Source organism: Mizuhopecten yessoensis, unplaced genomic scaffold (genome assembly GCF_002113885.1).
Source record: "Mizuhopecten yessoensis strain PY_sf001 unplaced genomic scaffold, ASM211388v2 scaffold2275, whole genome shotgun sequence".
NCBI lineage: Eukaryota > Metazoa > Mollusca > Bivalvia > Pectinida > Pectinidae > Mizuhopecten > Mizuhopecten yessoensis.
Genome location: NW_018404465.1, coordinates 534647 through 561004, shown reverse-complemented (window position 1 = coordinate 561004; position 26358 = coordinate 534647). Strand labels below are relative to the sequence as shown.

The following is a 26358-nucleotide window of genomic DNA, read 5'->3' as shown; positions in this document are numbered from 1 at the left end:
TTAGAAATAAAATCCCTAATCGCTCATTTTACTATAAGTGAGTACATTATCTCAAAAATGCTAATTATTCATTTTCTATCGTAAAACACAGACACTGAACGTAACAAATGAAATTATCTTCTGTCAGGTGTGTTAGTTACTTCAAAGGAAAGGCTTTGTTATAATTATTTGTTTAATCACGGAATTATCTAAGTCCATGGTTTAATGAATCAGTAAAGTTTAGAAAGACCTTTATTTGTTTTCTTTTATTTGCCCTTACACGCTTTTGTCAAAATACACGACACAGTCCACGTGTCCGCTTTAGGGCGTTGTTGATTTTGATTATTACAGTGTCACCTATATTTTGATATGATCGCGCCGCCTCGAAATGCCTCAGGTATTACACATATTATGCATTGATAAGTGTAACGTGTGATGGTATATTGAGTCATCGATTTGTCAAGATGGTCAACAGACGACGCATTCCGAAAGATATAACTCTTGAGAACGCTTGCCTCTCACCAGGTGATATATAGACATTTGGGAAGCGTCTATGCTAATCAGAGCGTGTTTGATAAACCCGGTGGGCGGAAAGCTCTAGAGAACAACAGTTATCCAATATGGCGTCCGTCAAAATTTTACGTCAAGACTGAACACATTCTAGGTGCACGCTCGGAAACAAAATGACTTAGGATTGTAAAAATTGAAGATACAATATAGGAAAGGTCACGTCGCAAAATGTCGGCCACTGAGCTGTACACAAAGGTATGATTTATTGAGGGAGGGACAATAAATGCTCGAGGTCCGGTTGACAGTTTGGTCAGCTGACATCACGAATGAGAGGGGGCGATCACATTTCAATGTCAACAAATGCAATGTTCGGAAGCTAATCACGTGCATAACTACCTCAACAGGTGCTTTATTAACGTGTGGTATTTTTGAGTGGTTATGCATCAATTTTAATGCGTTTTTGTATGTTATCCGTTTACTAAAATAAACTTATTTTTCACGGTGTAGGGCCTAGCTGATAATGTGTATTACTGTGTCTATGGCATGCTTGTCTCGTGTCACAGGTAGGCATATTCGGCACATCCCACTGAAAGCTAATTGATATGATAGATGATTTATGATGTGTGCGATTGCATTATCATCTTAAGTTTGCAGCTTTCAGTTTAATATACATGTATAGAGGAAGGGAGCAGTTCAATCTCTAATTTACTTATTAAATTATATTAAAAATAAATACAAATCAAGCATTTTAAATTTATAGTATCTTAGTGTGATAATCATGTAGACCTACATTAAGGTTCCACAAGCCACCAAGAATATATGTCATCCCCAATTTCAAATTGCTTTATAAGTTACATTTAAAGACCCCAATTACAGGTCCAGTACACTCTGCCGATTGAGCTATATAGCTGTAAAGACCTATAATAGCTCTATTGACCTATCTGAAATAGGTCTTTTGAGCTATTTTCAAGTGATTTTCTTTTTTAAGGAAAACGAAACAAAGTCGCTTTTTAAAGAAGATTGTATCATTAGGTTGATAACAAAAGACATAAATATAAGTATTCTTTTTAAAAAATAATGATGTAAAAAAATCGGAAATTTTACATTTATGAAAAATGAAAATAAACATCTAACTGTATGCTTTTTGTAGTCAACATTACCATAAACCTTATTGTTTTATGCGACTTTGCTTTAATTTAATGAAATTTGAAATCTGAGAAAATATAGCTCAATACAGCTATAATTTATAGGTGTATATAGCTATATAGGTCTTTATAGCTATATAGCTCAATCGGCAGAGTGTACTGGACCTGAATTAAACCCCCAAATTCAGATATTTAATTAATGGATATATATTAAACTTGTTTTTAACTTCTCACTTCTCAGCACACCTGGTCCGAATGCTTCAATTATGGCCTTGGGGATTGCCCCACCCTTGGAGACTTAACCCCTTGGTCATAACTTTGAAATGGTTAAGATCCCCACCCCAAAACTATAAATACAAATGCTGGGCAAAAAGAGACGAATGCAGTCATGATATTATAATTGATCCTGGGGTCTGGCCACAACCCTAGGGACCTAGTTTTTTGAGTCACAGCTAAGAAACAGTTGAGATCCCCACCCCATAACCATACATAAAATTGCTGGGCATGTAAAAACTTATACAGATATGCTACAAGGATTGGCCTTGGGGTCTGGCATATATTCCCTTTGATCTCATTTGGAGAATTTTTGCCATGGTTCATACACATTTTGATTAAGTTGATGATAAGACATTAAGGCAGATGTCTTAAAAATAGTTTACTGGCATAATAATGTGCCAATCTCTTTCTGACAAACTTAAATGCTACACACAAAATGACATTATCTATAGTTCATTTCTATACTTAAGACATATATGCAGGGGTCGACACTAACACTTGTCCTGTGGTCCTGGACTAGTAGATTTCAGCAAGGACTAGTGAACCACCAAACCTAACTGGTCCTTTGGACTTGTGAAAAATATGGTTATAAAATAAGAACATTTCATTTTAAATTTTTAGAAAACTGCTAAGAATAAGATAATTATAATCATTGCATGATTGTCAAAATTTTCTTAAAACTTTACCATATATTTATGGTAGTAGTTGTCTCCTACAGTCAATTACTTTTGATGTTTCGTGCTGTAGATCACATTTTTTTTATTGACAAAGGACTAGTAAGTAATCTATTCAACTAGTCCTGTGGACTACCAAACAAAAACAGTTAGTGTCTAGAACCCTGTATTCGGAGCTGAATTTCTTTTTCACTAGCTGTTGAAATGCATATATTTGCTGCGAATATATTCCAAACCACTAAAATCAAAGTATCAAAATTGCCCTGGTAATGTATCTTAGCAGATTATGAATAAGAAGTGAAAGCTGTTAATAACCTAGATTTATAAATCTGGTTACGATACAGGTAGCAGTACAAAATTCTGGTGTACACATACAAGGCACTGGATGGAACAGCTCCTCAGTACCTACAGGAGCTTGTTACCCTGTATCAGCTGTCATGATCACTGCGGTCGGAGTCAGAATCTTTGTTGTGTGTCCCAAAATCTCGTACTGTGACCTACGGAACATGCTTGGGGAGGGTTTCGTCTACATTGTGGAATAGCTTACCATCTGCTATTAGAAAGTCAAATACCCTGGCCAAGTTCAAGAGGGACATCAAAACTCACCTCTTCACGTCTGCATTTTAGAATCTTTGCAAAGACGTCATTAAATACCACCCTTTTATTTGTTCATTTATGTGCACATTGCTTGCTTTATTGTATGAAAGTGATTGTAAGCCTTTGTTTTTAGTTTTCACAATTATAACCATTACTATTATCCATATGTTGTAAAGCGCTTTAGAGTAATTTTACAAATTATATAGGGCGCTATATAAATGTTGTATATTATTATTATTATTTTAAATGAACTTTAGATGATGTACGTGCCGTTTCATTTGTGATGTTATAAATAACCTAGACATGTCATGAGCATTGTAAATAAAAAGCACAATGATGTTTATATCATGTCTAGCATTTTTATAGCAACACTTAATGTTACAAAAGCCCACTTTATATAATGCTTTATTATTTATCATGGTCACAAGGGCCTCGGTTTTACATTAATAAACTGGTAAAATATTTGTCGTAGCATTTTCACTACAATTCTTGTGGTTTCACAAAACTACAACCATCTTGGTCTGAAGCTGATATAACCTCTCCACAGCTAGGAAAAGGAAAACTACAGTTCACATGACCTCTATATGTATGGTAAAAGACTTAAGGTAGTACAAAATATGTATGTCATTTTGTAACATTCAGCTGGGCTGTAAAATATTGACATGTTATTAAAATGCCAGAAAACTATTGTTCTATAAAGACATCGGCCTATGTGCCTCGACATTCCAGACTAAATTAAAGTTGTCTACCTTTTCAATTGTTAAAAAACTAGTTCAATATATTCCAAATGACATATATCTGAATTATAATGTTTAATTGGGGTATTTAAGTCATACTTGCCAACTCTCCTTATTTTGGACCAGAAAATTGAGCATTTCAAAAGATGAATTTGGAAATTACGAAAAAGGAAATTTCAAAAAGTTGGCAAGTATGTTTAATACATATGACTTATAATGCAGTGTTCTCATAAAAAGACGATAGCAGGTAAAAGTAGCCTGTTATTTAATTATCATCTTTGAACCTGTCGTGAGTGACCTTTTTCAGAATATGTAGAGGTCAACATTATGGCATTCAGCAAGCTATTCTTTTTAAGTGAGGGAACCATCTATTTCCTTCCTTAGTGAGAACTCTGTCACTCAGTTTGTTGAAATATTTGGTGATTAAATATACACATATACTCTTTCCATTAGGAGACTTGTTAAGTTTAAGATATTTATCAATTAGCAGATAATCTTCCAAACTACATAAAATTGTGTCCGATCATTTAGTTTTTAGTTTATTTTGATTTACACATGTTTCAATATTCAATAAGATTAGAAGTAGCATGTACTCCCACACAAAGTACACAGTTAATAAGGGCCCTTATTAGCTCACCTGGCCGTAAGGGCCGTGTGAGCTTATGACGTCCGTCGTCCGCCCGTCCTCTGTCCGTCAACTTTTTCTTTTGAACGACTTCTTCTGAAGAACTATGATATTTGGCCAGTAGATACCTGGGATGAAGTGCTATAAAGTTTCCTCATTAAAATGACCTTGATCTACTTTCCAGGTCACAAGGGTCAAATATGTTGAAAACTTCAACAACAATATCCTAAGAACTATTTGGACTAGAGTCATGATGCTTGGGTATGTTATGTAGACCAGCAGTGCAAATAGTTTTCTTAATTACAGTAATGAGGTCAAAGGTCAACTTTAAGTGCTAGTCAGGGGTCAAATGCCAACATTGGTTAAAAGCTGTAACAATCTTCTCAGGTTCCATAAGGCCCAGGGTCATGATATTTGGCCAGTAGGTACCTTGAATGGAGTGCTATAAAGTTTCCTCATTAAAATGACCTTGACCTATTTCAAGGTCACATGGGTCAAATATGTATAAAACTTCAAACAACGATATCCTAATAAGCATTTGGTCTAGAGTCAGGATACTTGGGTATGTTATGAAGCTATATATACCAGCAGTGCATATTTTCTTTAATTCAGTAATGAGGTCAAATGTCAACTTCAAGTGCTAGTCAGGGGTCAAATGCCAACATTGGTTAAAAGCTGTAACAATCTTCTCAAGTTCCATAAGGCCCAGGGTCATGATATTTGGCCAGTAGGTACCTTAAATGGAATGCTATAAAGTTTCCTCATTAAAATGACCTTGACCTAGTTTCAAGGTCACAGGGGTCAAATATGTTAAAAACTTCAAACAACGATATCCTAATAAGCATTTGGTCTAGAGTCAGGATACTTGGGTATGTTATGAAGCTATATAGACCAGCAGTGCATATTTTCTTTAATTCAGTAATGAGGCCAAATGTCAACTTCAAGTGCTAGTCAGGGGTCAAATGCCATCATTGGTTAAAAGCTGTAACAATCTTCTCAAGTTCCATAAGGCCCAGGGTCATGATATTTGGCCAGTAGGTACCTTAAATGGAATGCTATAAAGTTTCCTCATTAAAATGACCTTGACCTAGTTTCAAGGTCACAGGGGTCAAATATGTTAAAAACTTCAAACAACGATATCCTAATAAGCATTTGGTCTAGAGTCAGGATACTTGGGTATGTTATGAAGCTATATAGACCAGCAGTGCATATTTTCTTTAATTCAGTAATGAGGTCAAAGGTCAACTTTAAGTGCTAGCCGGAGTCAAAGGTCAACCTGGGTTAAAAGCTTTAAAATTAAAATTTGAAATTTGAAACAAGTGTTTAAGAGATGTTAAAATGTCTCGTGTTCTAGTTACCAAATTTGGTCTTAAGTTACCTATATGTCAGTTTCATGTAACCTAAGAAACAGGTGAGCGATACAGGCCCTCTGTCATGGGCCTCTTGTTATTAATAAACGGTGAAAATTGGGATATACATTATATATTAGGATTAAAACCCAAGATTCTCTGAATCTAGACATCATTAAATGGACCTGCCATGTTTGTCACTTTTTAGGGAGGTGGGAGGGGTGGCACTCTAAATATTTTACCTCAAAGTTCAATTTAAATGAATTAAATCACTTACACCTTACTTTTTGCTTGGAAGTGATTAAAAAATATAGTTCACTGTATACAACAGCTTAAACTAGGGCAGTTTGCACTATTATTTTGTCTAATAGTTGTCATTATAAGAACGTTTCAGTCATCCCCCATAGACCTATGAAAGGTCAGCATGTCCATCAACAGTCGAGAATTAATACAGTCACTAAAGTCAAAGGCAAAACCTACAATTGGTCACTTAAACTGGGATGCAAACTTTTGCTCTTTGAACTCTTCTTCAAGCTCTTCTTACAAAAATAAATGTTATACATTATAACCATACCAATTTCTGTCTTGCAAGTTTTTATCAGCAACAATTTTAAGAATGTGTAACATTTGTTACAATGTGTAAGATTTAAAAGCTGATGTTTACAATGAAGATTTTACATAGGTAGGTAAGAACGGGCCAGGTGAGACAAAATGTGAAACCTTTCACATGACCGTAATTGTCATCACATGGTCAATTTTCTGTCATGTGATTGTTCAGCATGAAATCAACACCAACCTACATCCCCGAAAGTAAAATGGCCTTACCTAGCTAGTAAACCAAGATTGGAATAAATTAATATGTATAAGATTGAAATGTTAAAAAACATGTTTGTAAATATGTAAATGGACAAAAATAGCCCATATATAAGCTGAAGTGCTTTTAAAATTTGTATTGAAAAAAATGGGATTCTTTTAAATTGAGCTGAGGTACATTAAGGCCATTTCACGTATTAATATGTTGACTGGTGTAGAATTAAATGATGATTATATGTTAACAGTTTATATGTTTACTTCATTTCAGTTCATTTGTATAATTACTTATGTTCATACATATAAATATACATACCGAGAAATTCATCCATGATTTGTCATACATTTCATTGTTTATGGTATTCTTCAAGTTCATAGCATTTACATAACAATTTGAAATAAATCAAACAAAAATATAAATTCAAAAATTAAACTTTACAATTCTCATTTGAAATTATAAGGAAATACATTGACTAACAAACTATGTATTCTTTTACCAACAATTTACAATGTAGAACGAGGGCATTCAGTTGCCCTTTGATTTTGAGCAATTTCAGAAGCTTGCAATTTTAATACCGGTAATCATTTCTTGAAATCTGGAGACAATAAAGGTATATCCCTTCAAACACAAGAGTCGAAGCAGATTTTAAGTATTCATAACACACTATCAAGGGTCTATAATACATGATAAAAGTCCTGCACAAAATATAAATCTTGCTAGTATCACTTATATTGCAGGGTTTACTTTATAATACCTATTTATTGCATGCATGTAGCGGTGAAGTTACATTTTTTTAAATAAATCAAATAAAATCCTTAAGATGCAAGTAATTGAAGAGAAAACAGAGTTTAGAAAATGTTATCATATAGTAATTATAAATCCCAATAATTTCATCCCAATTAATTAATAAAGCATAGAATTTTATCCAACTATATCCATAAGATATATTTTACCACCCTTGTGTTAGTTGCTTTCCACTGACCGTCTTGTGATATCACCTGTTACTGTGGTACATTGATACATCGTGTTGGTTGTCCGTGCTGGTATAGCTGTATCAATGACAAAGGATGAAACGGTTTTGACGGCAGCCCTCATATTAGACGTCCTGTGATCACTGTTAAACTGTGATGTATCTAATAAAGTATTTCTGTAATTTTCCCTGGTGGTTTAGTCCATTTCACATGCTGAGGGAGAGAAACACTTTTTACAAAAATCCATGTGATTTCCTAAAAAAAAAATTGAATAAATTTAACAATGACATCACAATATGTGATGGTATTTAGAAAAATATTTTTCAAAAATCCTGACATATTCTCAAAATTGTCAAATTTGTATTCCCGGAGTTGTGTGTTTGGAGTAACATTGCAAAATGTAGTGCAAACAAGAGTTATTCAGCTGGGCGTTATATGTTAGTTGTATTCGTCACAGGACTAATTTACAATAATACGATAAGTTATACATAACAAGGAAAGTTCACCATCATTATACTATGAACCAGCCCACATAAATCGAGGAAATTTCATCGAGAACATTTAATCCTACGCGGGGAAAATTACAGTAACCTTTGAAACAGTGTGTACCCTATTACGGCACAATTAGTGTGGAAAATGGAAATTACGACCAAGGGTGATTTGACGGAAATATGGCTGGTATTGTGATCCGTAATGTCTAAATACAAGGCGAGCAATCATGGAGATATATATTCCCGATTTTTGTTTCAATCGTTTTTGAAAGAACAGGATATAAATGTTTTATATACAAAGGTAAGCAATTATAAAGCGAGCGTTTAAGACTTTTTGTGTACCATCATTTTATATTTTAATTGTCTGTGCAGTTTAGTTAAGAAGGAATTCACAGCTGATGTGTTTTAATCGGTATCGATTCAGATGTCCGTCTTCTTTATGAATATACAGGGTCATTAATAAGTTTGCCTTTGACTTTTTACAATCCAAAAAGTCTAACAGTTTTCATTTTAGCAAGTCGGTGCAGAATTAAAAAGAAAACTTTAGGATGAGTTTCATAATTCTTGTATATGTACATATATACTAGAAACACATCCAAAGTCATTTTTAACAAAGCATTGGCAAATCGATTTGTCGGTTTGATTCATCATTTCATACATGAATAGCAAAGAAGTTCACTAGTTGAATCTTCATCAGTTTTATATTGCCAACTGATAGGTATACATATTTTACATCGTTGTGAACATACACTTCACTGGTCATTTGTCTGATAAAGGTGACAGTGTACGTACTGTACTAGTCATTGAAACATCACACATAAACAATTACTGGTTATGCTGTATGATCCTTTCTATTTTCAATGATTTAAAAAAATATAAACTTTATTTATTTTAAAACGATTATGAAACAAGTTATTTCAAATTTAATATTAATCACTCTTGTTGGCCAAGATATAAGCAAGTTGGGGGTCTTAATGTGCGAGTTCCCAGAGAAAACCAACCTGGTTGGCAGGTGACCCAATACCTTTTCATGTCCGATCGGGAAGTCAACTCCTGGTTGCTTTGGTGAAAGGCAAGTGCGTTATATCCACTGCACCACCAAACCTCTCAATGTTTTAAGGGGCACTGTAAAACTTATCCTTACTGTTTAGGGCACATGATTTCTTAAAATATTATTTTGATATTGTCAGATTTTTTTGTGTTGACTATTCTTAAAATAACTCAAATTTCGATGTTGTAGGGAGCTCGGGTATGGATCCCAGACTCAGAGGTTGTGTGGCGGGGCGCAGAACTTTTGGAAAATTACACCGGGCAGAAATCGGTCAAGATCCAGTATGAAGAAGGAGAGGTAGGTGTCTAAACAAACGACATGTACATTGTATGATAACTTATCATTAAGGACTGATTAATTGACAAAACACCATCTAAGGAATAATTAATTGACCGATACCATATAAGGACTGATGCTAATATTGTTATTTAGTAAATTACTCAGGAATACCCCTGTTGTAATGTTAAAGGATATATTGGATGCTGAGCTTAATTCTGAACAAAATGGTTTATGTTGTATTATGGAAGTTTTGGTTGTACATTAAAAAAGATGTATAATGGGGTCAGTAGATAGTGGAATGTACTATGTTATGACACATCAGTCCTACAGATCAATGGTCTAGGTTTTGACAGTGCATATCCATAACTAAGAGTCATAGAGTATAGTTATTTTAATATTATTGCTTTGGTTTGATGGGCGAATAGTAATATTCTTGCCATGAAATTCAAAATGAGAGTCAAACATGACTTTCGTATTGTTTGTTTACTTTTTGGCCATGTTCCTCATTTTGGTTCATAGTCTTGTAACCCAAAACAAAGCGTTTTTGTTCATATAGTAGCATTGCAGCAAAATGTCAATATAAAACAAATACAATGTCTGTACTGTATATGGTGTATTAGAAGTGATTCTTTTATTTAATCTCTTGATGGTGTGATTCATCATTTTAAATGGTTGTTTTTCAAACATTTAGAAATGCAGCTTTGCGTAAATATGGTGCACGTGCCAGGCGAGGGCGAATGACACGTTATTCCTCAAACAACATACCAGGAACATGTACCTTATATTTTGACTGTTTTTTCACCCCAGCAGAGACATGAAGCTCTCTTTATCCTATTTCCAAATTAATTTCCCAGTTATTTAACTGGTTTATCATCCTGAGGGATGGCACTTGGCACCTATAGCTCTGCTGGTTGTAGTAGTTGTCCAACTACCAACGCCAAATAGATGGCTTATGGAAATTATAGAAAAATGAGGCACAGATAAAACCCTGAATTTTATAATAAGCATTCGACTTGTGTTTTCAAAATTCTTGGGTGCACCAGTGTTTGAGTAGAATCCTTAATTACCTCAAATGCCGAATTTCTAAAATCAAACCTAAAGATAATTGAGTTGATGTATATATACCGGGTATATTTCAACCTGTACTTTGGCTAACTTTTCCAGGGTACCGGAATATTCAAAGTAAGTGTTTGAATACGCCTATATAGACATGTAATTAGTGTTCCTATATATACCTGTATATTACAGTAGATAGCCCTTAACTTTCTTCCCTTTTTAAATTTTGTGTATTCTCTTTTCATATATATTTTTTTTTTCATTAGCTTGAAAGTTATCATTTATTTACAACTCAAGAGTTCTGTTGATATATTCATTGTTTTTATATTTTCTTTGCCTATTGAGTAATAAATATCTGTATCAGGTTGTTCGTATAATTTCGTTTACATCCAGTGGGTTTGTATGCAGTGATATTCAATGTTCATGCATGAAGATCTGTATCAGATGCTTGTTAGGTAGGGCAACATGTAGGTTTGTTACAAATGTTTTTTTTCCTTCTACGTCCTGTTTACATGATCGTATATGTAGGATTCACACGTATTATAAAGCATTGTACTAGAGGAACATCTGGAATTAATCTTGGGTTTAGAGGAAAATATGACCTTTTTTTGACATATAGGAATCTGTCATAGGGCTAGCGTTTTTGAAAGAAGGGCAAAGAAAGTTATTTATTTGGTTGCACATAAGAATATGGGAGAAATATGTAAAAATAACTGTTGTCACTTGTAATTTTCGACTGATTTTTTTCAAGATGAAAAAATAGGGTTAACACAACTGAATGGGATATTCATGAAAATGTTCTGATGGAACAAAAACAACTTGTTACTGACAATGACGATAAAAATAGTAAAATAAATAGTATTAATTATATAATACTGTACTTCCAAGTGTAAAAAAAGATAGTAGCCTTTTCTATTGATATAATTAAAGCATTTTTTAAAAGTTTGGAATGGGGAAATTTTGGATAAAACTCAGAAGTAATGTGATAAAAAATAAGGGAAGTTTTGCGTCACAACCCTGTAGGAACATTAACCATTAACAGCTGTAAAAATGGCCTTACAAGTAGTTCCTGAAAATATCTTGACAATCATTCCAATATTTCTTGTTTTCCTACTCATTTTCATCCCTATGACTACATCCACTGAATTCTACCTTACTTGTTTCTGCCCTTCACGGGACCTTACCAATACTGAATTCTACCTTACTTATTTCTGCCCTTCACGGGACCTTACCAATACTGAATTCTACCTTACTTATTTCTGCCCTTCACGGGACCTTACCAATACTGAATTCTACCTTACTTATTTCTGCCCTTCACGGGACCTTACCAATACTGAATTCTACCTTACTTATTTCTGCCCTTCACGGGACCTTACCAATACTGAATTCTACCTTACTTATTTCTGCCCTTCACGGGACCTTACCAATACTGAATTCTACCTTACTTATTTCTGCCCTTCACGGGACCTTACCAATACTGAATTCTACCTTACTTATTTCTGCCCTTCACGGGACCTTACCAATACTGAATTCTACCTTACTTATTTCTGCCCTTCACGGGACCTTACCAATACTGAATTCTACCTTACTTATTTCTGCCCTTCACGGGACCTTACCAATACTGAATTCTACCTTACTTATTTCTGCCCTTCACGGGACCTTACCAATACTGAATTCTACCTTACTTATTTCTGCCCTTCACGGGACCTTACCAATACTGAATTCTACCTTACTTATTTCTGCCCTTCACGGGACCTTACCAATACTGAATTCTACCTTACTTATTTCTGCCCTTCACGGGACCTTACCAATACTGAATTCTACCTTACTTATTTCTGCCCTTCACGGGACCTTACCAATACTGAATTCTACCTTACTTATTTCTGCCCTTCACGGGACCTTACCAATACTGAATTCTACCTTACTTATTTCTGCCCTTCACGGGACCTTACCAATACTGAATTCTACCTTACTTATTTCTGCCCTTCACGGGACCTTACCAATACTGAATTCTACCTTACTTATTTCTGCCCTTCACGGGACCTTACCAATACTGAATTCTACCTTACTTATTTCTGCCCTTCACGGGACCTTACCAATACTGAATTCTACCTTACTTATTTCTGCCCTTCACGGGACCTTACCAATACTGAATTCTACCTTACTTATTTCTGCCCTTCACGGGACCTTACCAATACTGAATTCTACCTTACTTATTTCTGCCCTTCACGGGACCTTACCAATACTGAATTCTACCTTACTTATTTCTGCCCTTCACGGGACCTTACCAATACTGAATTCTACCTTACTTATTTCTGCCCTTCACGGGACCTTACCAATACTGAATTCTACCTTACTTATTTCTGCCCTTCACGGGACCTTACCAATACTGAATTCTACCTTACTTATTTCTGCCCTTCACGGGACCTTACCAATACTGAATTCTACCTTACTTATTTCTGCCCTTCACGGGACCTTACCAATACTGAATTCTACCTTACTTATTTCTGCCCTTCACGGGACCTTACCAATACTGAATTCTACCTTACTTATTTCTGCCCTTCACGGGACCTTACCAATACTGAATTCTACCTTACTTATTTCTGCCCTTCACGGGACCTTACCAATACTGAATTCTACCTTACTTATTTCTGCCCTTCACGGGACCTTACCAATACTGAATTCTACCTTACTTATTTCTGCCCTTCACGGGACCTTACCAATACTGAATTCTACCTTACTTATTTCTGCCCTTCACGGGACCTTACCAATACTGAATTCTACCTTACTTATTTCTGCCCTTCACGGGACCTTACCAATACTGAATTCTACCTTACTTATTTCTGCCCTTCACGGGACCTTACCAATACTGAATTCTACCTTACTTATTTCTGCCCTTCACGGGACCTTACCAATACTGAATTCTACCTTACTTATTTCTGCCCTTCACGGGACCTTACCAATACTGAATTCTACCTTACTTATTTCTGCCCTTCACGGGACCTTACCAATACTGAATTCTACCTTACTTATTTCTGCCCTTCACGGGACCTTACCAATACTGAATTCTACCTTACTTATTTCTGCCCTTCACGGGACCTTACCAATACTGAATTCTACCTTACTTATTTCTGCCCTTCACGGGACCTTACCAATACTGAATTCTACCTTACTTATTTCTGCCCTTCACGGGACCTTACCAATACTGAATTCTACCTTACTTATTTCTGCCCTTCACGGGACCTTACCAATACTGAATTCTACCTTACTTATTTCTGCCCTTCACGGGACCTTACCAATACTGAATTCTACCTTACTTATTTCTGCCCTTCACGGGACCTTACCAATACTGAATTCTACCTTACTTATTTCTGCCCTTCACGGGACCTTACCAATACTGAATTCTACCTTACTTATTTCTGCCCTTCACGGGACCTTACCAATACTGAATTCTACCTTACTTATTTCTGCCCTTCACGGGACCTTACCAATACTGAATTCTACCTTACTTATTTCTGCCCTTCACGGGACCTTACCAATACTGAATTCTACCTTACTTATTTCTGCCCTTCACGGGACCTTACCAATACTGAATTCTACCTTACTTATTTCTGCCCTTCACGGGACCTTACCAATACTGAATTCTACCTTACTTATTTCTGCCCTTCACGGGACCTTACCAATACTGAATTCTACCTTACTTATTTCTGCCCTTCACGGGACCTTACCAATACTGAATTCTACCTTACTTATTTCTGCCCTTCACGGGACCTTACCAATACTGAATTCTACCTTACTTATTTCTGCCCTTCACGGGACCTTACCAATACTGAATTCTACCTTACTTATTTCTGCCCTTCACGGGACCTTACCAATACTGAATTCTACCTTACTTATTTCTGCCCTTCACGGGACCTTACCAATACTGAATTCTACCTTACTTATTTCTGCCCTTCACGGGACCTTACCAATACTGAATTCTACCTTACTTATTTCTGCCCTTCACGGGACCTTACCAATACTGAATTCTACCTTACTTATTTCTGCCCTTCACGGGACCTTACCAATACTGAATTCTACCTTACTTATTTCTGCCCTTCACGGGACCTTACCAATACTGAATTCTACCTTACTTATTTCTGCCCTTCACGGGACCTTACCAATACTGAATTCTACCTTACTTATTTCTGCCCTTCACGGGACCTTACCAATACTGAATTCTACCTTACTTATTTCTGCCCTTCACGGGACCTTACCAATACTGAATTCTACCTTACTTATTTCTGCCCTTCACGGGACCTTACCAATACTGAATTCTACCTTACTTATTTCTGCCCTTCACGGGACCTTACCAATACTGAATTCTACCTTACTTATTTCTGCCCTTCACGGGACCTTACCAATACTGAATTCTACCTTACTTATTTCTGCCCTTCACGGGACCTTACCAATACTGAATTCTACCTTACTTATTTCTGCCCTTCACGGGACCTTACCAATACTGAATTCTACCTTACTTATTTCTGCCCTTCACGGGACCTTACCAATACTGAATTCTACCTTACTTATTTCTGCCCTTCACGGGACCTTACCAATACTGAATTCTACCTTACTTATTTCTGCCCTTCACGGGACCTTACCAATACTGAATTCTACCTTACTTATTTCTGCCCTTCACGGGACCTTACCAATACTGAATTCTACCTTACTTATTTCTGCCCTTCACGGGACCTTACCAATACTGAATTCTACCTTACTTATTTCTGCCCTTCACGGGACCTTACCAATACTGAATTCTACCTTACTTATTTCTGCCCTTCACGGGACCTTACCAATACTGAATTCTACCTTACTTATTTCTGCCCTTCACGGGACCTTACCAATACTGAATTCTACCTTACTTATTTCTGCCCTTCACGGGACCTTACCAATACTGAATTCTACCTTACTTATTTCTGCCCTTCACGGGACCTTACCAATACTGAATTCTACCTTACTTATTTCTGCCCTTCACGGGACCTTACCAATACTGAATTCTACCTTACTTATTTCTGCCCTTCACGGGACCTTACCAATACTGAATTCTACCTTACTTATTTCTGCCCTTCACGGGACCTTACCAATACTGAATTCTACCTTACTTATTTCTGCCCTTCACGGGACCTTACCAATACTGAATTCTACCTTACTTATTTCTGCCCTTCACGGGACCTTACCAATACTGAATTCTACCTTACTTATTTCTGCCCTTCACGGGACCTTACCAATACTGAATTCTACCTTACTTATTTCTGCCCTTCACGGGACCTTACCAATACTGAATTCTACCTTACTTATTTCTGCCCTTCACGGGACCTTACCAATACTGAATTCTACCTTACTTATTTCTGCCCTTCACGGGACCTTACCAATACTGAATTCTACCTTACTTATTTCTGCCCTTCACGGGACCTTACCAATACTGAATTCTACCTTACTTATTTCTGCCCTTCACGGGACCTTACCAATACTGAATTCTACCTTACTTATTTCTGCCCTTCACGGGACCTTACCAATACTGAATTCTACCTTACTTATTTCTGCCCTTCACGGGACCTTACCAATACTGAATTCTACCTTACTTATTTCTGCCCTTCACGGGACCTTACCAATACTGAATTCTACCTTACTTATTTCTGCCCTTCACGGGACCTTACCAATACTGAATTCTACCTTACTTATTTCTGCCCTTCACGGGACCTTACCAATACTGAATTCTACCTTACTTATTTCTGCCCTTCACGGGACCTTACCAATACTGAATTCTACCTTACTTATTTCTGCCCTTCACGGGACCTTACCAATACTGAATTCTACCTTACTTATTTCTGCCCTTCACGGGACCTTACCAATACTGAATTCTACCTTACTTATTTCTGCCCTTCACGGGACCTTACCAATACTGAATTCTACCTTACTTATTTCTGCCCTTCACGGGACCTTACCAATACTGAATTCTACCTTACTTATTTCTGCCCTTCACGGGACCTTACCAATACTGAATTCTACCTTACTTATTTCTGCCCTTCACGGGACCTTACCAATACTGAATTCTACCTTACTTATTTCTGCCCTTCACGGGACCTTACCAATACTGAATTCTACCTTACTTATTTCTGCCCTTCACGGGACCTTACCAATACTGAATTCTACCTTACTTATTTCTGCCCTTCACGGGACCTTACCAATACTGAATTCTACCTTACTTATTTCTGCCCTTCACGGGACCTTACCAATACTGAATTCTACCTTACTTATTTCTGCCCTTCACGGGACCTTACCAATACTGAATTCTACCTTACTTATTTCTGCCCTTCACGGGACCTTACCAATACTGAATTCTACCTTACTTATTTCTGCCCTTCACGGGACCTTACCAATACTGAATTCTACCTTACTTATTTCTGCCCTTCACGGGACCTTACCAATACTGAATTCTACCTTACTTATTTCTGCCCTTCACGGGACCTTACCAATACTGAATTCTACCTTACTTATTTCTGCCCTTCACGGGACCTTACCAATACTGAATTCTACCTTACTTATTTCTGCCCTTCACGGGACCTTACCAATACTGAATTCTACCTTACTTATTTCTGCCCTTCACGGGACCTTACCAATACTGAATTCTACCTTACTTATTTCTGCCCTTCACGGGACCTTACCAATACTGAATTCTACCTTACTTATTTCTGCCCTTCACGGGACCTTACCAATACTGAATTCTACCTTACTTATTTCTGCCCTTCACGGGACCTTACCAATACTGAATTCTACCTTACTTATTTCTGCCCTTCACGGGACCTTACCAATACTGAATTCTACCTTACTTATTTCTGCCCTTCACGGGACCTTACCAATACTGAATTCTACCTTACTTATTTCTGCCCTTCACGGGACCTTACCAATACTGAATTCTACCTTACTTATTTCTGCCCTTCACGGGACCTTACCAATACTGAATTCTACCTTACTTATTTCTGCCCTTCACGGGACCTTACCAATACTGAATTCTACCTTACTTATTTCTGCCCTTCACGGGACCTTACCAATACTGAATTCTACCTTACTTATTTCTGCCCTTCACGGGACCTTACCAATACTGAATTCTACCTTACTTATTTCTGCCCTTCACGGGACCTTACCAATACTGAATTCTACCTTACTTATTTCTGCCCTTCACGGGACCTTACCAATACTGAATTCTACCTTACTTATTTCTGCCCTTCACGGGACCTTACCAATACTGAATTCTACCTTACTTATTTCTGCCCTTCACGGGACCTTACCAATACTGAATTCTACCTTACTTATTTCTGCCCTTCACGGGACCTTACCAATACTGAATTCTACCTTACTTATTTCTGCCCTTCACGGGACCTTACCAATACTGAATTCTACCTTACTTATTTCTGCCCTTCACGGGACCTTACCAATACTGAATTCTACCTTACTTATTTCTGCCCTTCACGGGACCTTACCAATACTGAATTCTACCTTACTTATTTCTGCCCTTCACGGGACCTTACCAATACTGAATTCTACCTTACTTATTTCTGCCCTTCACGGGACCTTACCAATACTGAATTCTACCTTACTTATTTCTGCCCTTCACGGGACCTTACCAATACTGAATTCTACCTTACTTATTTCTGCCCTTCACGGGACCTTACCAATACTGAATTCTACCTTACTTATTTCTGCCCTTCACGGGACCTTACCAATACTGAATTCTACCTTACTTATTTCTGCCCTTCACGGGACCTTACCAATACTGAATTCTACCTTACTTATTTCTGCCCTTCACGGGACCTTACCAATACTGAATTCTACCTTACTTATTTCTGCCCTTCACGGGACCTTACCAATACTGAATTCTACCTTACTTATTTCTGCCCTTCACGGGACCTTACCAATACTGAATTCTACCTTACTTATTTCTGCCCTTCACGGGACCTTACCAATACTGAATTCTACCTTACTTATTTCTGCCCTTCACGGGACCTTACCAATACTGAATTCTACCTTACTTATTTCTGCCCTTCACGGGACCTTACCAATACTGAATTCTACCTTACTTATTTCTGCCCTTCACGGGACCTTACCAATACTGAATTCTACCTTACTTATTTCTGCCCTTCACGGGACCTTACCAATACTGAATTCTACCTTACTTATTTCTGCCCTTCACGGGACCTTACCAATACTGAATTCTACCTTACTTATTTCTGCCCTTCACGGGACCTTACCAATACTGAATTCTACCTTACTTATTTCTGCCCTTCACGGGACCTTACCAATACTGAATTCTACCTTACTTATTTCTGCCCTTCACGGGACCTTACCAATACTGAATTCTACCTTACTTATTTCTGCCCTTCACGGGACCTTACCAATACTGAATTCTACCTTACTTATTTCTGCCCTTCACGGGACCTTACCAATACTGAATTCTACCTTACTTATTTCTGCCCTTCACGGGACCTTACCAATACTGAATTCTACCTTACTTATTTCTGCCCTTCACGGGACCTTACCAATACTGAATTCTACCTTACTTATTTCTGCCCTTCACGGGACCTTACCAATACTGAATTCTACCTTACTTATTTCTGCCCTTCACGGGACCTTACCAATACTGAATTCTACCTTACTTATTTCTGCCCTTCACGGGACCTTACCAATACTGAATTCTACCTTACTTATTTCTGCCCTTCACGGGACCTTACCAATACTGAATTGTACATCTATACAGATTTAACTGCATGTCAGAAATATAGAATCAAACATCTATATCAGTCTTCAGACCTATTAGCTATTATTCTGAAACCTTTTTAGAATAAAGGCATGATTGTCTATTTCATCATAGATCTGCATGTTATAATTAGTACAGAGGAAAATAATCAATCCTTGTTATAGCTGTGTATGCATTTATACATATGTACGTTAGATGATGCATGTTATATTATTAAGTTGATTTTGTTTATGATGATTGATAATGGCAATTATTCTGCCCAATTATACAGAGATATCCACACTTCCCGTCAGGCTTAGATATCTCTGTCTTACCCTAGGGTATTAAGACAGGGGGATTCCCCTCATAACAATTGCATGATGTCGGGGTAAAGCCTCGGGTTAGACATTTAAGAATCTTACCCCTTGGGTTGAGATTTTTCTGACTTATCCCCGAGGTGGGGAAAGAATATCCTGATAGTTTACACATTTATCATTACATTGTAATAATAATTGTCAAAAAACCCTCAAATATTCTATTATTGATTGGTTTTCTTGTACTCTTAATCACTTCCTCGAAATGCTTTAGTCTACATAGCTGTAAAAAAAAATGGGTATCTCAGGTTTTTTCCAGATTTGGGACCAAATTTGGCACTATTTACTATCAGATTTAGCATTTATTTCTTTAGTGACAAAATTTGAGCTTATATAAAAAGCAACACAAAACAATTTCATTTTCATAATTTTCTTCATTGATAATTACATAACAAGAATGACTTAAGAAAATGCTACATTCTTGAATAAAATAGAGAGAAAAAGTGGTATAGATGCTTCAATGCAAGATCAAATTTAGCCAACTTAAAAAAAGAAGTTGGTAATTCTCAGAATACACAGAGGAATTAAAAGCCTGAAACAGCAGAATTGTTAGGAGTCTGGAATCCGGCTTCAGGATGGGTCACATGTCTATGCAATGGGTTGCTACAGTCTATCAGCAGCTTATAGATACATGTACACCACAGTGTCTTTACACATGCTAAGCTCAGATGGTTTTGTTTAAAAACTAGGAAAGATTTTGTCTTAGAGCAAGATAAACACTCATTTATAGTTTGTATAATTGATAATTGTGGTTATATTTTATTTAGTTCTGAAAATCACTTGTCCTGCACAGCTGAATTAAAACAGATCATACAGATAAGACAGAGAAATTATTGATGTTTTTAATGTTATCATGACGACAGCCAGGAAAGTTTTACCACATTTGACCAAATAAAGGAATATAATTGAAAACAATCAATTAATTCATTCACCCCTGAAATTTCATAATGAACCATTCCAACATTTGAATTGGAAGAGTTCAAATGTGTCATCAGGGGTGAATGGGTTAAAGGAGGTGCTTAAAAACATTAAGGTGTGAAATTTGAAAGGGCTTTTCATGAATCAGTTGTAACGTGGTGTGGAAGTTGTATGTTTCTATTGTTTCTCTGTTGGAGTGGTTGGGAGAGTAGTATACTGACCAGGCAGTTATTTCTGTTTCGTGTCAGAAGATAGACTGGACACAAATGATCAGACATGTTCTTGTAAATGAATTATATAGGTACCAGGTAACCCCTAATGAATGATTCACTGGTGCTTTTTGACATTCTCTGAAGGGCAGATGTAGGGTGCTTGTGGACTCCTGTACTATATTTTTAGTTTCATAAATGCACTGTTAAAATTTACCATAACTCTGGCCATACTTTAGTCTCATACACTTATTTTCATTTTGAAGGATATACTGTGGGCAAATTTTATTTACCCTTGAAAAATTCAAACATATTCGATTCCCTGCCAGGAATGTTTTCAATTCGGAGGTGTACGTATTGACAGCCCTTAAAAATCTATTTAAGACCATAAAGTGTATTTTAATAAGGCTAACTTTGCATTTATCAACAAAGGCTAACTTTGCATTTATCAATAATTTTTAGGTCACCTGAGCTTTAGCTCAAGTGACCTATTGCTATCCGTTTTCGTCCGTCGTCGTCCGTCGTCCGTCGTCCGTCGTACGTCGTCCGTCGTCCGTCGTCCGTCGTCCGTCGTCCGTTAACATTTTACATTTCAAACTTAAAGTCAAGTTCTGCTGGGCCGATTGAACTGAAAGTTGATAGGAATGATCGCCTCATGGTCCTGACAAAGTGTTGTTATTTTTCGGGTCGATCAGAAATCCAATATGGCCGCCACGGCCACCATTTTGAAAACCTATTTCAAACTTAAAGTCAAGTTCTGCTGGACCGATTGAACTGAAAGTTGGTAGGAATGATCGCCTCATGGTCCTGACAAAGTGTTGTTATTTTTTGGGTCGATCAGAAATCCAATATGGCCACCACGGCCGCCATTTTGAAAACCTATTTCAAACTTAAAGTCAAGTTCTGCTGGACCGATTGAACTTAAAGTTTGTAGGAATGATCGACTCATGGTCCTGACAAAGTGTTGTTATTTTTCAGGTCAATCATAAATCCAATATGGCCGCCACGGCCACCATTTTGAAAACATATTTCAAACTTAAAGTCAAGTTCTGCTAGGCCGATTGAACTGAAACTTTGTAGGAATGATTGACTCATGGTCCTGACAAAGTGTTGTTATTTTTCAGGTCGATCAGAAATCCAATATGGCCACCACAGCTGCCATTTTGGTAAACTATTTCAAACTTAAAGTAAAGATCTACTTGGCCGATTGAACTGAAACTTTGTAGGAATGATCGAATCATGGTCCTGACAAAGTGTTGTTATTTTTCGGGTCAATCAGAAATACAATTTGGCTGCCATGGCCGCTATTTTGCTACTAAGTTCTAATAGGCCGATCTCACTTAAAATTGGTCTAGGAATGATCAGCTCATGGTCCTGACAAAGTTAAGTTAACATTATACTATTTTTTACTCAAATTGGTACATATTTCAACAACAAAAATAAATACTATAGACTCAGGTGACCGTTAAGGCCCATGGGCCTCTTGTTAATGCTATGACGAAGAGTTTTTGTTTTTGAAAATTGCTGAACTTTATTACCAGTAGATAAAAAGAAAAGTTCACGAATTAAAATGGGGCGTGATAAATCTTGTTTTTCAAAAAAAGTTTGATTGAAAATTTGTACATCTGAAGTTTTAAAAAAATGTTATCGCTCTATCTCCAGAAATACTGGATGGGTCTTTCTGAAATTTCATATGTACATACAGTACCTACCATGGAGTGCTATATCTTTACTTCATATCAATGACTTTAAACATATGCAGGTGAGCGATACAGGCCCTCTGGGCCTCTTGTTACAAAAAAGCTTGATTGAAAATGTGTACTTACTGAAGATTTCATTGTGCAGAGCAAATTCTCCTTTCACAATCAGTTTGCATCAAACTTTAGTCATGATCACTGTGTTTCGTTACTAATATACCGCACAAGTCATACAAATCGGGTTTCAAATGAAAGGTTGAATCAATATTGTTACTTAATTATACACCCTTCCTTGCTGACATCAACAAGCTAAGGACCTACTTCAGGCCGAGACCTTTCTGTTAAGTGATGTGCCATCACAAACACTACAGGCCTCCGTTTATCTGTCGTAGAAATCGTGTGGAGATTGATTTGATTGATTTGATATGCTGTTTGTTTGGTCTGGGTCTCTTCAATGCTATATCTCACAGCTCTTTGTTTGGTCTGGGTCTCATCAATGCTTTATCTCACAGCTCTTTGTTTGGTCTGGGTCTCTTCAATGCTATATCTCACATCTCTTTGTTTGGTCTGGGTCTCATCAATGCTATATCTCACAGCTCTATGTTTAGTCTGGGTCTCATCAATGCTTTATCTCACAGCTCTATGTTTGGTCTGGGTCTCATCAATGGTTTATCTCACAGCTCTTTGTTTGGTCTGGGTCTCATCAATGCTTTATCTCGCAGCTCTATGTTTGGTCTGGGTCTCATCAATGGTTTATCTCACAGCTCTTTGTTTGGTCTGGGTCTCCTCAATGCTATATCTCACAGCTCTATGTTTGGTCTGGGGCTCATCAATGCTTTATCTCACAGCTCTTTGTTTGGTCTGGGTCTCATCAATGCTATATCTCACAGCTCTTTGTTTGGTCTGGGTCTCATCAATGCTTTATCTCACTGCTCTATGTTTGGTCTGGGTCTCATCAATGCTATATCTCCCAGCTCTATGTTTGGTCTGGGTCTCATCAATGATTTATCTCACAGCTCTTTGTTTGGTCTGGGTCTCTTCAATGCTATATCTCACATCTCTTTGTTTGGTCTGGGTCTCATCAATGCTTTATCTCGCAGCTCTATGTTTGGTCTGGGTCTCATCAATGCTTTATCTCACTGCTCTATGTTTGGTCTGGGTCTCATCAATGCTATATCTCACAGCTCTTTGTTTGGTCTGGGTCTCATCAATGGTTTATCTCACAGCTCTTTGTTTGGTCTGGGTCTCATCAATTCTTTATCTCACAGCTCTTTGTTTGGTCTGGGTCTCATCAATGCTTTATCTCACTGCTCTATGTTTGGTCTGGGTCTCATCAATGCTTTGTCTCACAGCTCTATGTTTGGTCTGGGTCTCATCAATGCTTTATCTCGCAGCTCTATGTTTGGTCTGGGTCTCATCAATGCTATATCTCACAGCTCTATGTTTGGTCTGGGTCTCATCAATGGTTTATCTCACAGCTGTTCGCGCTTCTCCTATTGATTTATAGAAACATTTGATCAAACTCGGGTCGTCAGGTCCTGGTAATGTCCAGTGTCATCGATTTTACAAAGTCGTGTTATCGTCACGAATAATTCCAGCAATTTTAAAATGGGATGCTTGGTAAAGCTAGAGGAAAAATTCATTACCATTTCTTAAAATTGAAAATATCCCTTACAAGTTATGTATTGAATTGTGATGTTTTGTTTCTGTTTTGGTAGCTAATGTCTTGCAACAATTATATAAGGTCTTATTCCGTCTTTTCGTATTGCAGAGTTATCTTCTCTTGTGAGCAGGTATTGATTGTTATGTCATTGGTTTAATTGTGTGAGAAAATTACGTCGTTTTCTCAAAAATTGATGACGTTACTCTCACAAACCCATGACGTAACATACAATACCTGCTCACAAGAGAAGATAACTCTGCAATACGAAAAGACAGAATAACAAAATGAGTGGCTAGGGAGACACTGCCATTAGGAAAGTGTAAGGAAGTGAGGTGAGAAAAGAAATTATACAGATCTAAGCATTGTATTTGCTAAGGGGCAGTAGATAAAATTTGGTTCCTTCAATCTTCAATGTCCCTTAACTCATTCACCCCTGAATTTCATAACGTACTATTCCAACTATTGAATTGGAAGAGTTCAATTGTGTCTTCAGGGGTGAATGATTTAAGCTTAAGTCACAGAAGATGATCCTTGATCTGTGCAAGGTTGTAAAGATGGGATGGGTTGGGACTGTGAGTGGAGCCTAGGTTAGTATTACCTAACATATACTGTACAATAACATACAATATATGGGATACAGCCAGGCTAATTCTCCCAATCCACAGGGGTCATTAAATGGTATATAACTCAATTGTACAATAACATACAGTATATGGGATACAGCCACTACAGGGGTCATTAAATTGTATATAACTCAATTAAGAATACCATTATCATGTGGAATGTTTTATTTCATCAATATTCAGCATCAGCAATGATTCTGAATTTGAATATATACATGTACCGTATTAGCCATAATTAAAGCCCAGGATGCTAAAAATTGATAGAAAGGGAGGCTTATTATGATGCAACGAAGTACAGTTGAAGGCGACATATTACTGTCAATAAACAATTCTGTGAAGAGTTCCAAAATCATTTGCTCTTTTTCTGAAATTACAAACATGTTGAAAAATCTTATTAGATTGTAATACTAAAGTGTCATTAGCCCTAAAAGGGACAGTTTACTAATGAGATATTTCTTTCGAAATCTCTTAGCACTATGCTTTTCTGATTTAGATTTTCAGATTTGAATGCATAAAACAGGATTTCATTCCGTGGATTTGAATTGGCACACTTTCAGGTCCATAACAGCATTGTCTCTGAGGAACTTACAATAAATTATTTCAAAGCACTGCTAACCCTCACTGACCAATTGTTTTTTGAGGAAATTGAAAAAATGTTGTAAATGCAAAATACAAGAATGGCCTGTCAACGTAATCAGGTTGAATCAAGCCCAAGGCATGCACTCAAAAGGCCATTGGCCCAGATCTGGGCAGATGTTTACTCCTGTTATATACATGTTCAGCATAACAACATGGCCCATGGCACCTTATTAGTCGGCCATTGGCCCAGATTTAGGCTGATGTTTACTGTACATTTGTATATAGTGAACAGTATAATAACATTGCCCAGGGCGCCCACTCAATAGGCCATTGGCCCTGATCAACACGTTACTACATTGTACATACATGTAGTTTAAACATTCCTGGTGTGTAATACACATCTATACTAATACATAATTTCTGTTTTTTTAGCTCACCTGGCCCAAATGGCCAAGTGAGCTTATGCTGTGGTGCGGCGTCCGTCGTCCTTCCAGGCCTGTAGCATGCAGGGATGAAGGGCTACCAAGTTTGTTCAAATGAATGACCTTGACCCACTTTCAAGGTCACAGGGGTTGAATGTCTTAAAATCTTCAATCAACTTCTTCTCAATAACCGAAAGGCCTAGGTTAATGATATTTGGCCAGTAGCATACTGGGATGAAGGCTACCAAGTTTGTTCAAATGAATGACCTTGACCCACTTTCAAGGTCACAGGGGTCAAATGTCATTTAATCTTCAAACGACTCCTTCTCAATAACCAAAAGTCCCAGGGTACTGAAATTTGGCCTGTGTCATGCTGGGATGAAGGACTACCAAGTTTGTTCAAATGAATGACCTTGATGTGGTTCAAGGTCACAGGGGTCAAATATGTTAAAATCTTCAAACAACTTCTCAATAACCAAAAAGCCTAGGGTACTGATATTGGGCCTGTAGCATGCTGGGATGAAGGGCTACCAAGTTTGTTCAAATGAA

At 37.1% G+C, this 26358-nt stretch overlaps 1 protein-coding gene across 9 annotated transcripts in view; it reads left to right on the top strand.

Annotated features, from left to right (window-relative positions):
* Nucleotides 1–573: 573 nt before the first annotated feature.
* LOC110445410 (unconventional myosin-Va-like) overlaps nucleotides 574–26358 on the top strand; it is a 133140-nt gene continuing 107355 nt past the window's right edge. For 7 of the 9 annotated variants that reach the window (XR_002462353.1, XM_021490016.1, XM_021490019.1 and 4 more), the window contains exons 1-3: nucleotides 574–744; nucleotides 9406–9513; nucleotides 10660–10677. Coding sequence is in view for 8 of the 9 variants with exons in the window: in XM_021490016.1 (XP_021345691.1) it covers nucleotides 718–744; nucleotides 9406–9513; nucleotides 10660–10677 (153 nt within the window). In the remaining variant the exon portion in view is untranslated. The remainder of the gene's footprint in view (nucleotides 745–9405; nucleotides 9514–10659; nucleotides 10678–26358) is intronic. The other 2 variants (XM_021490020.1, XM_021490015.1) reach the window with 1 other exon arrangement.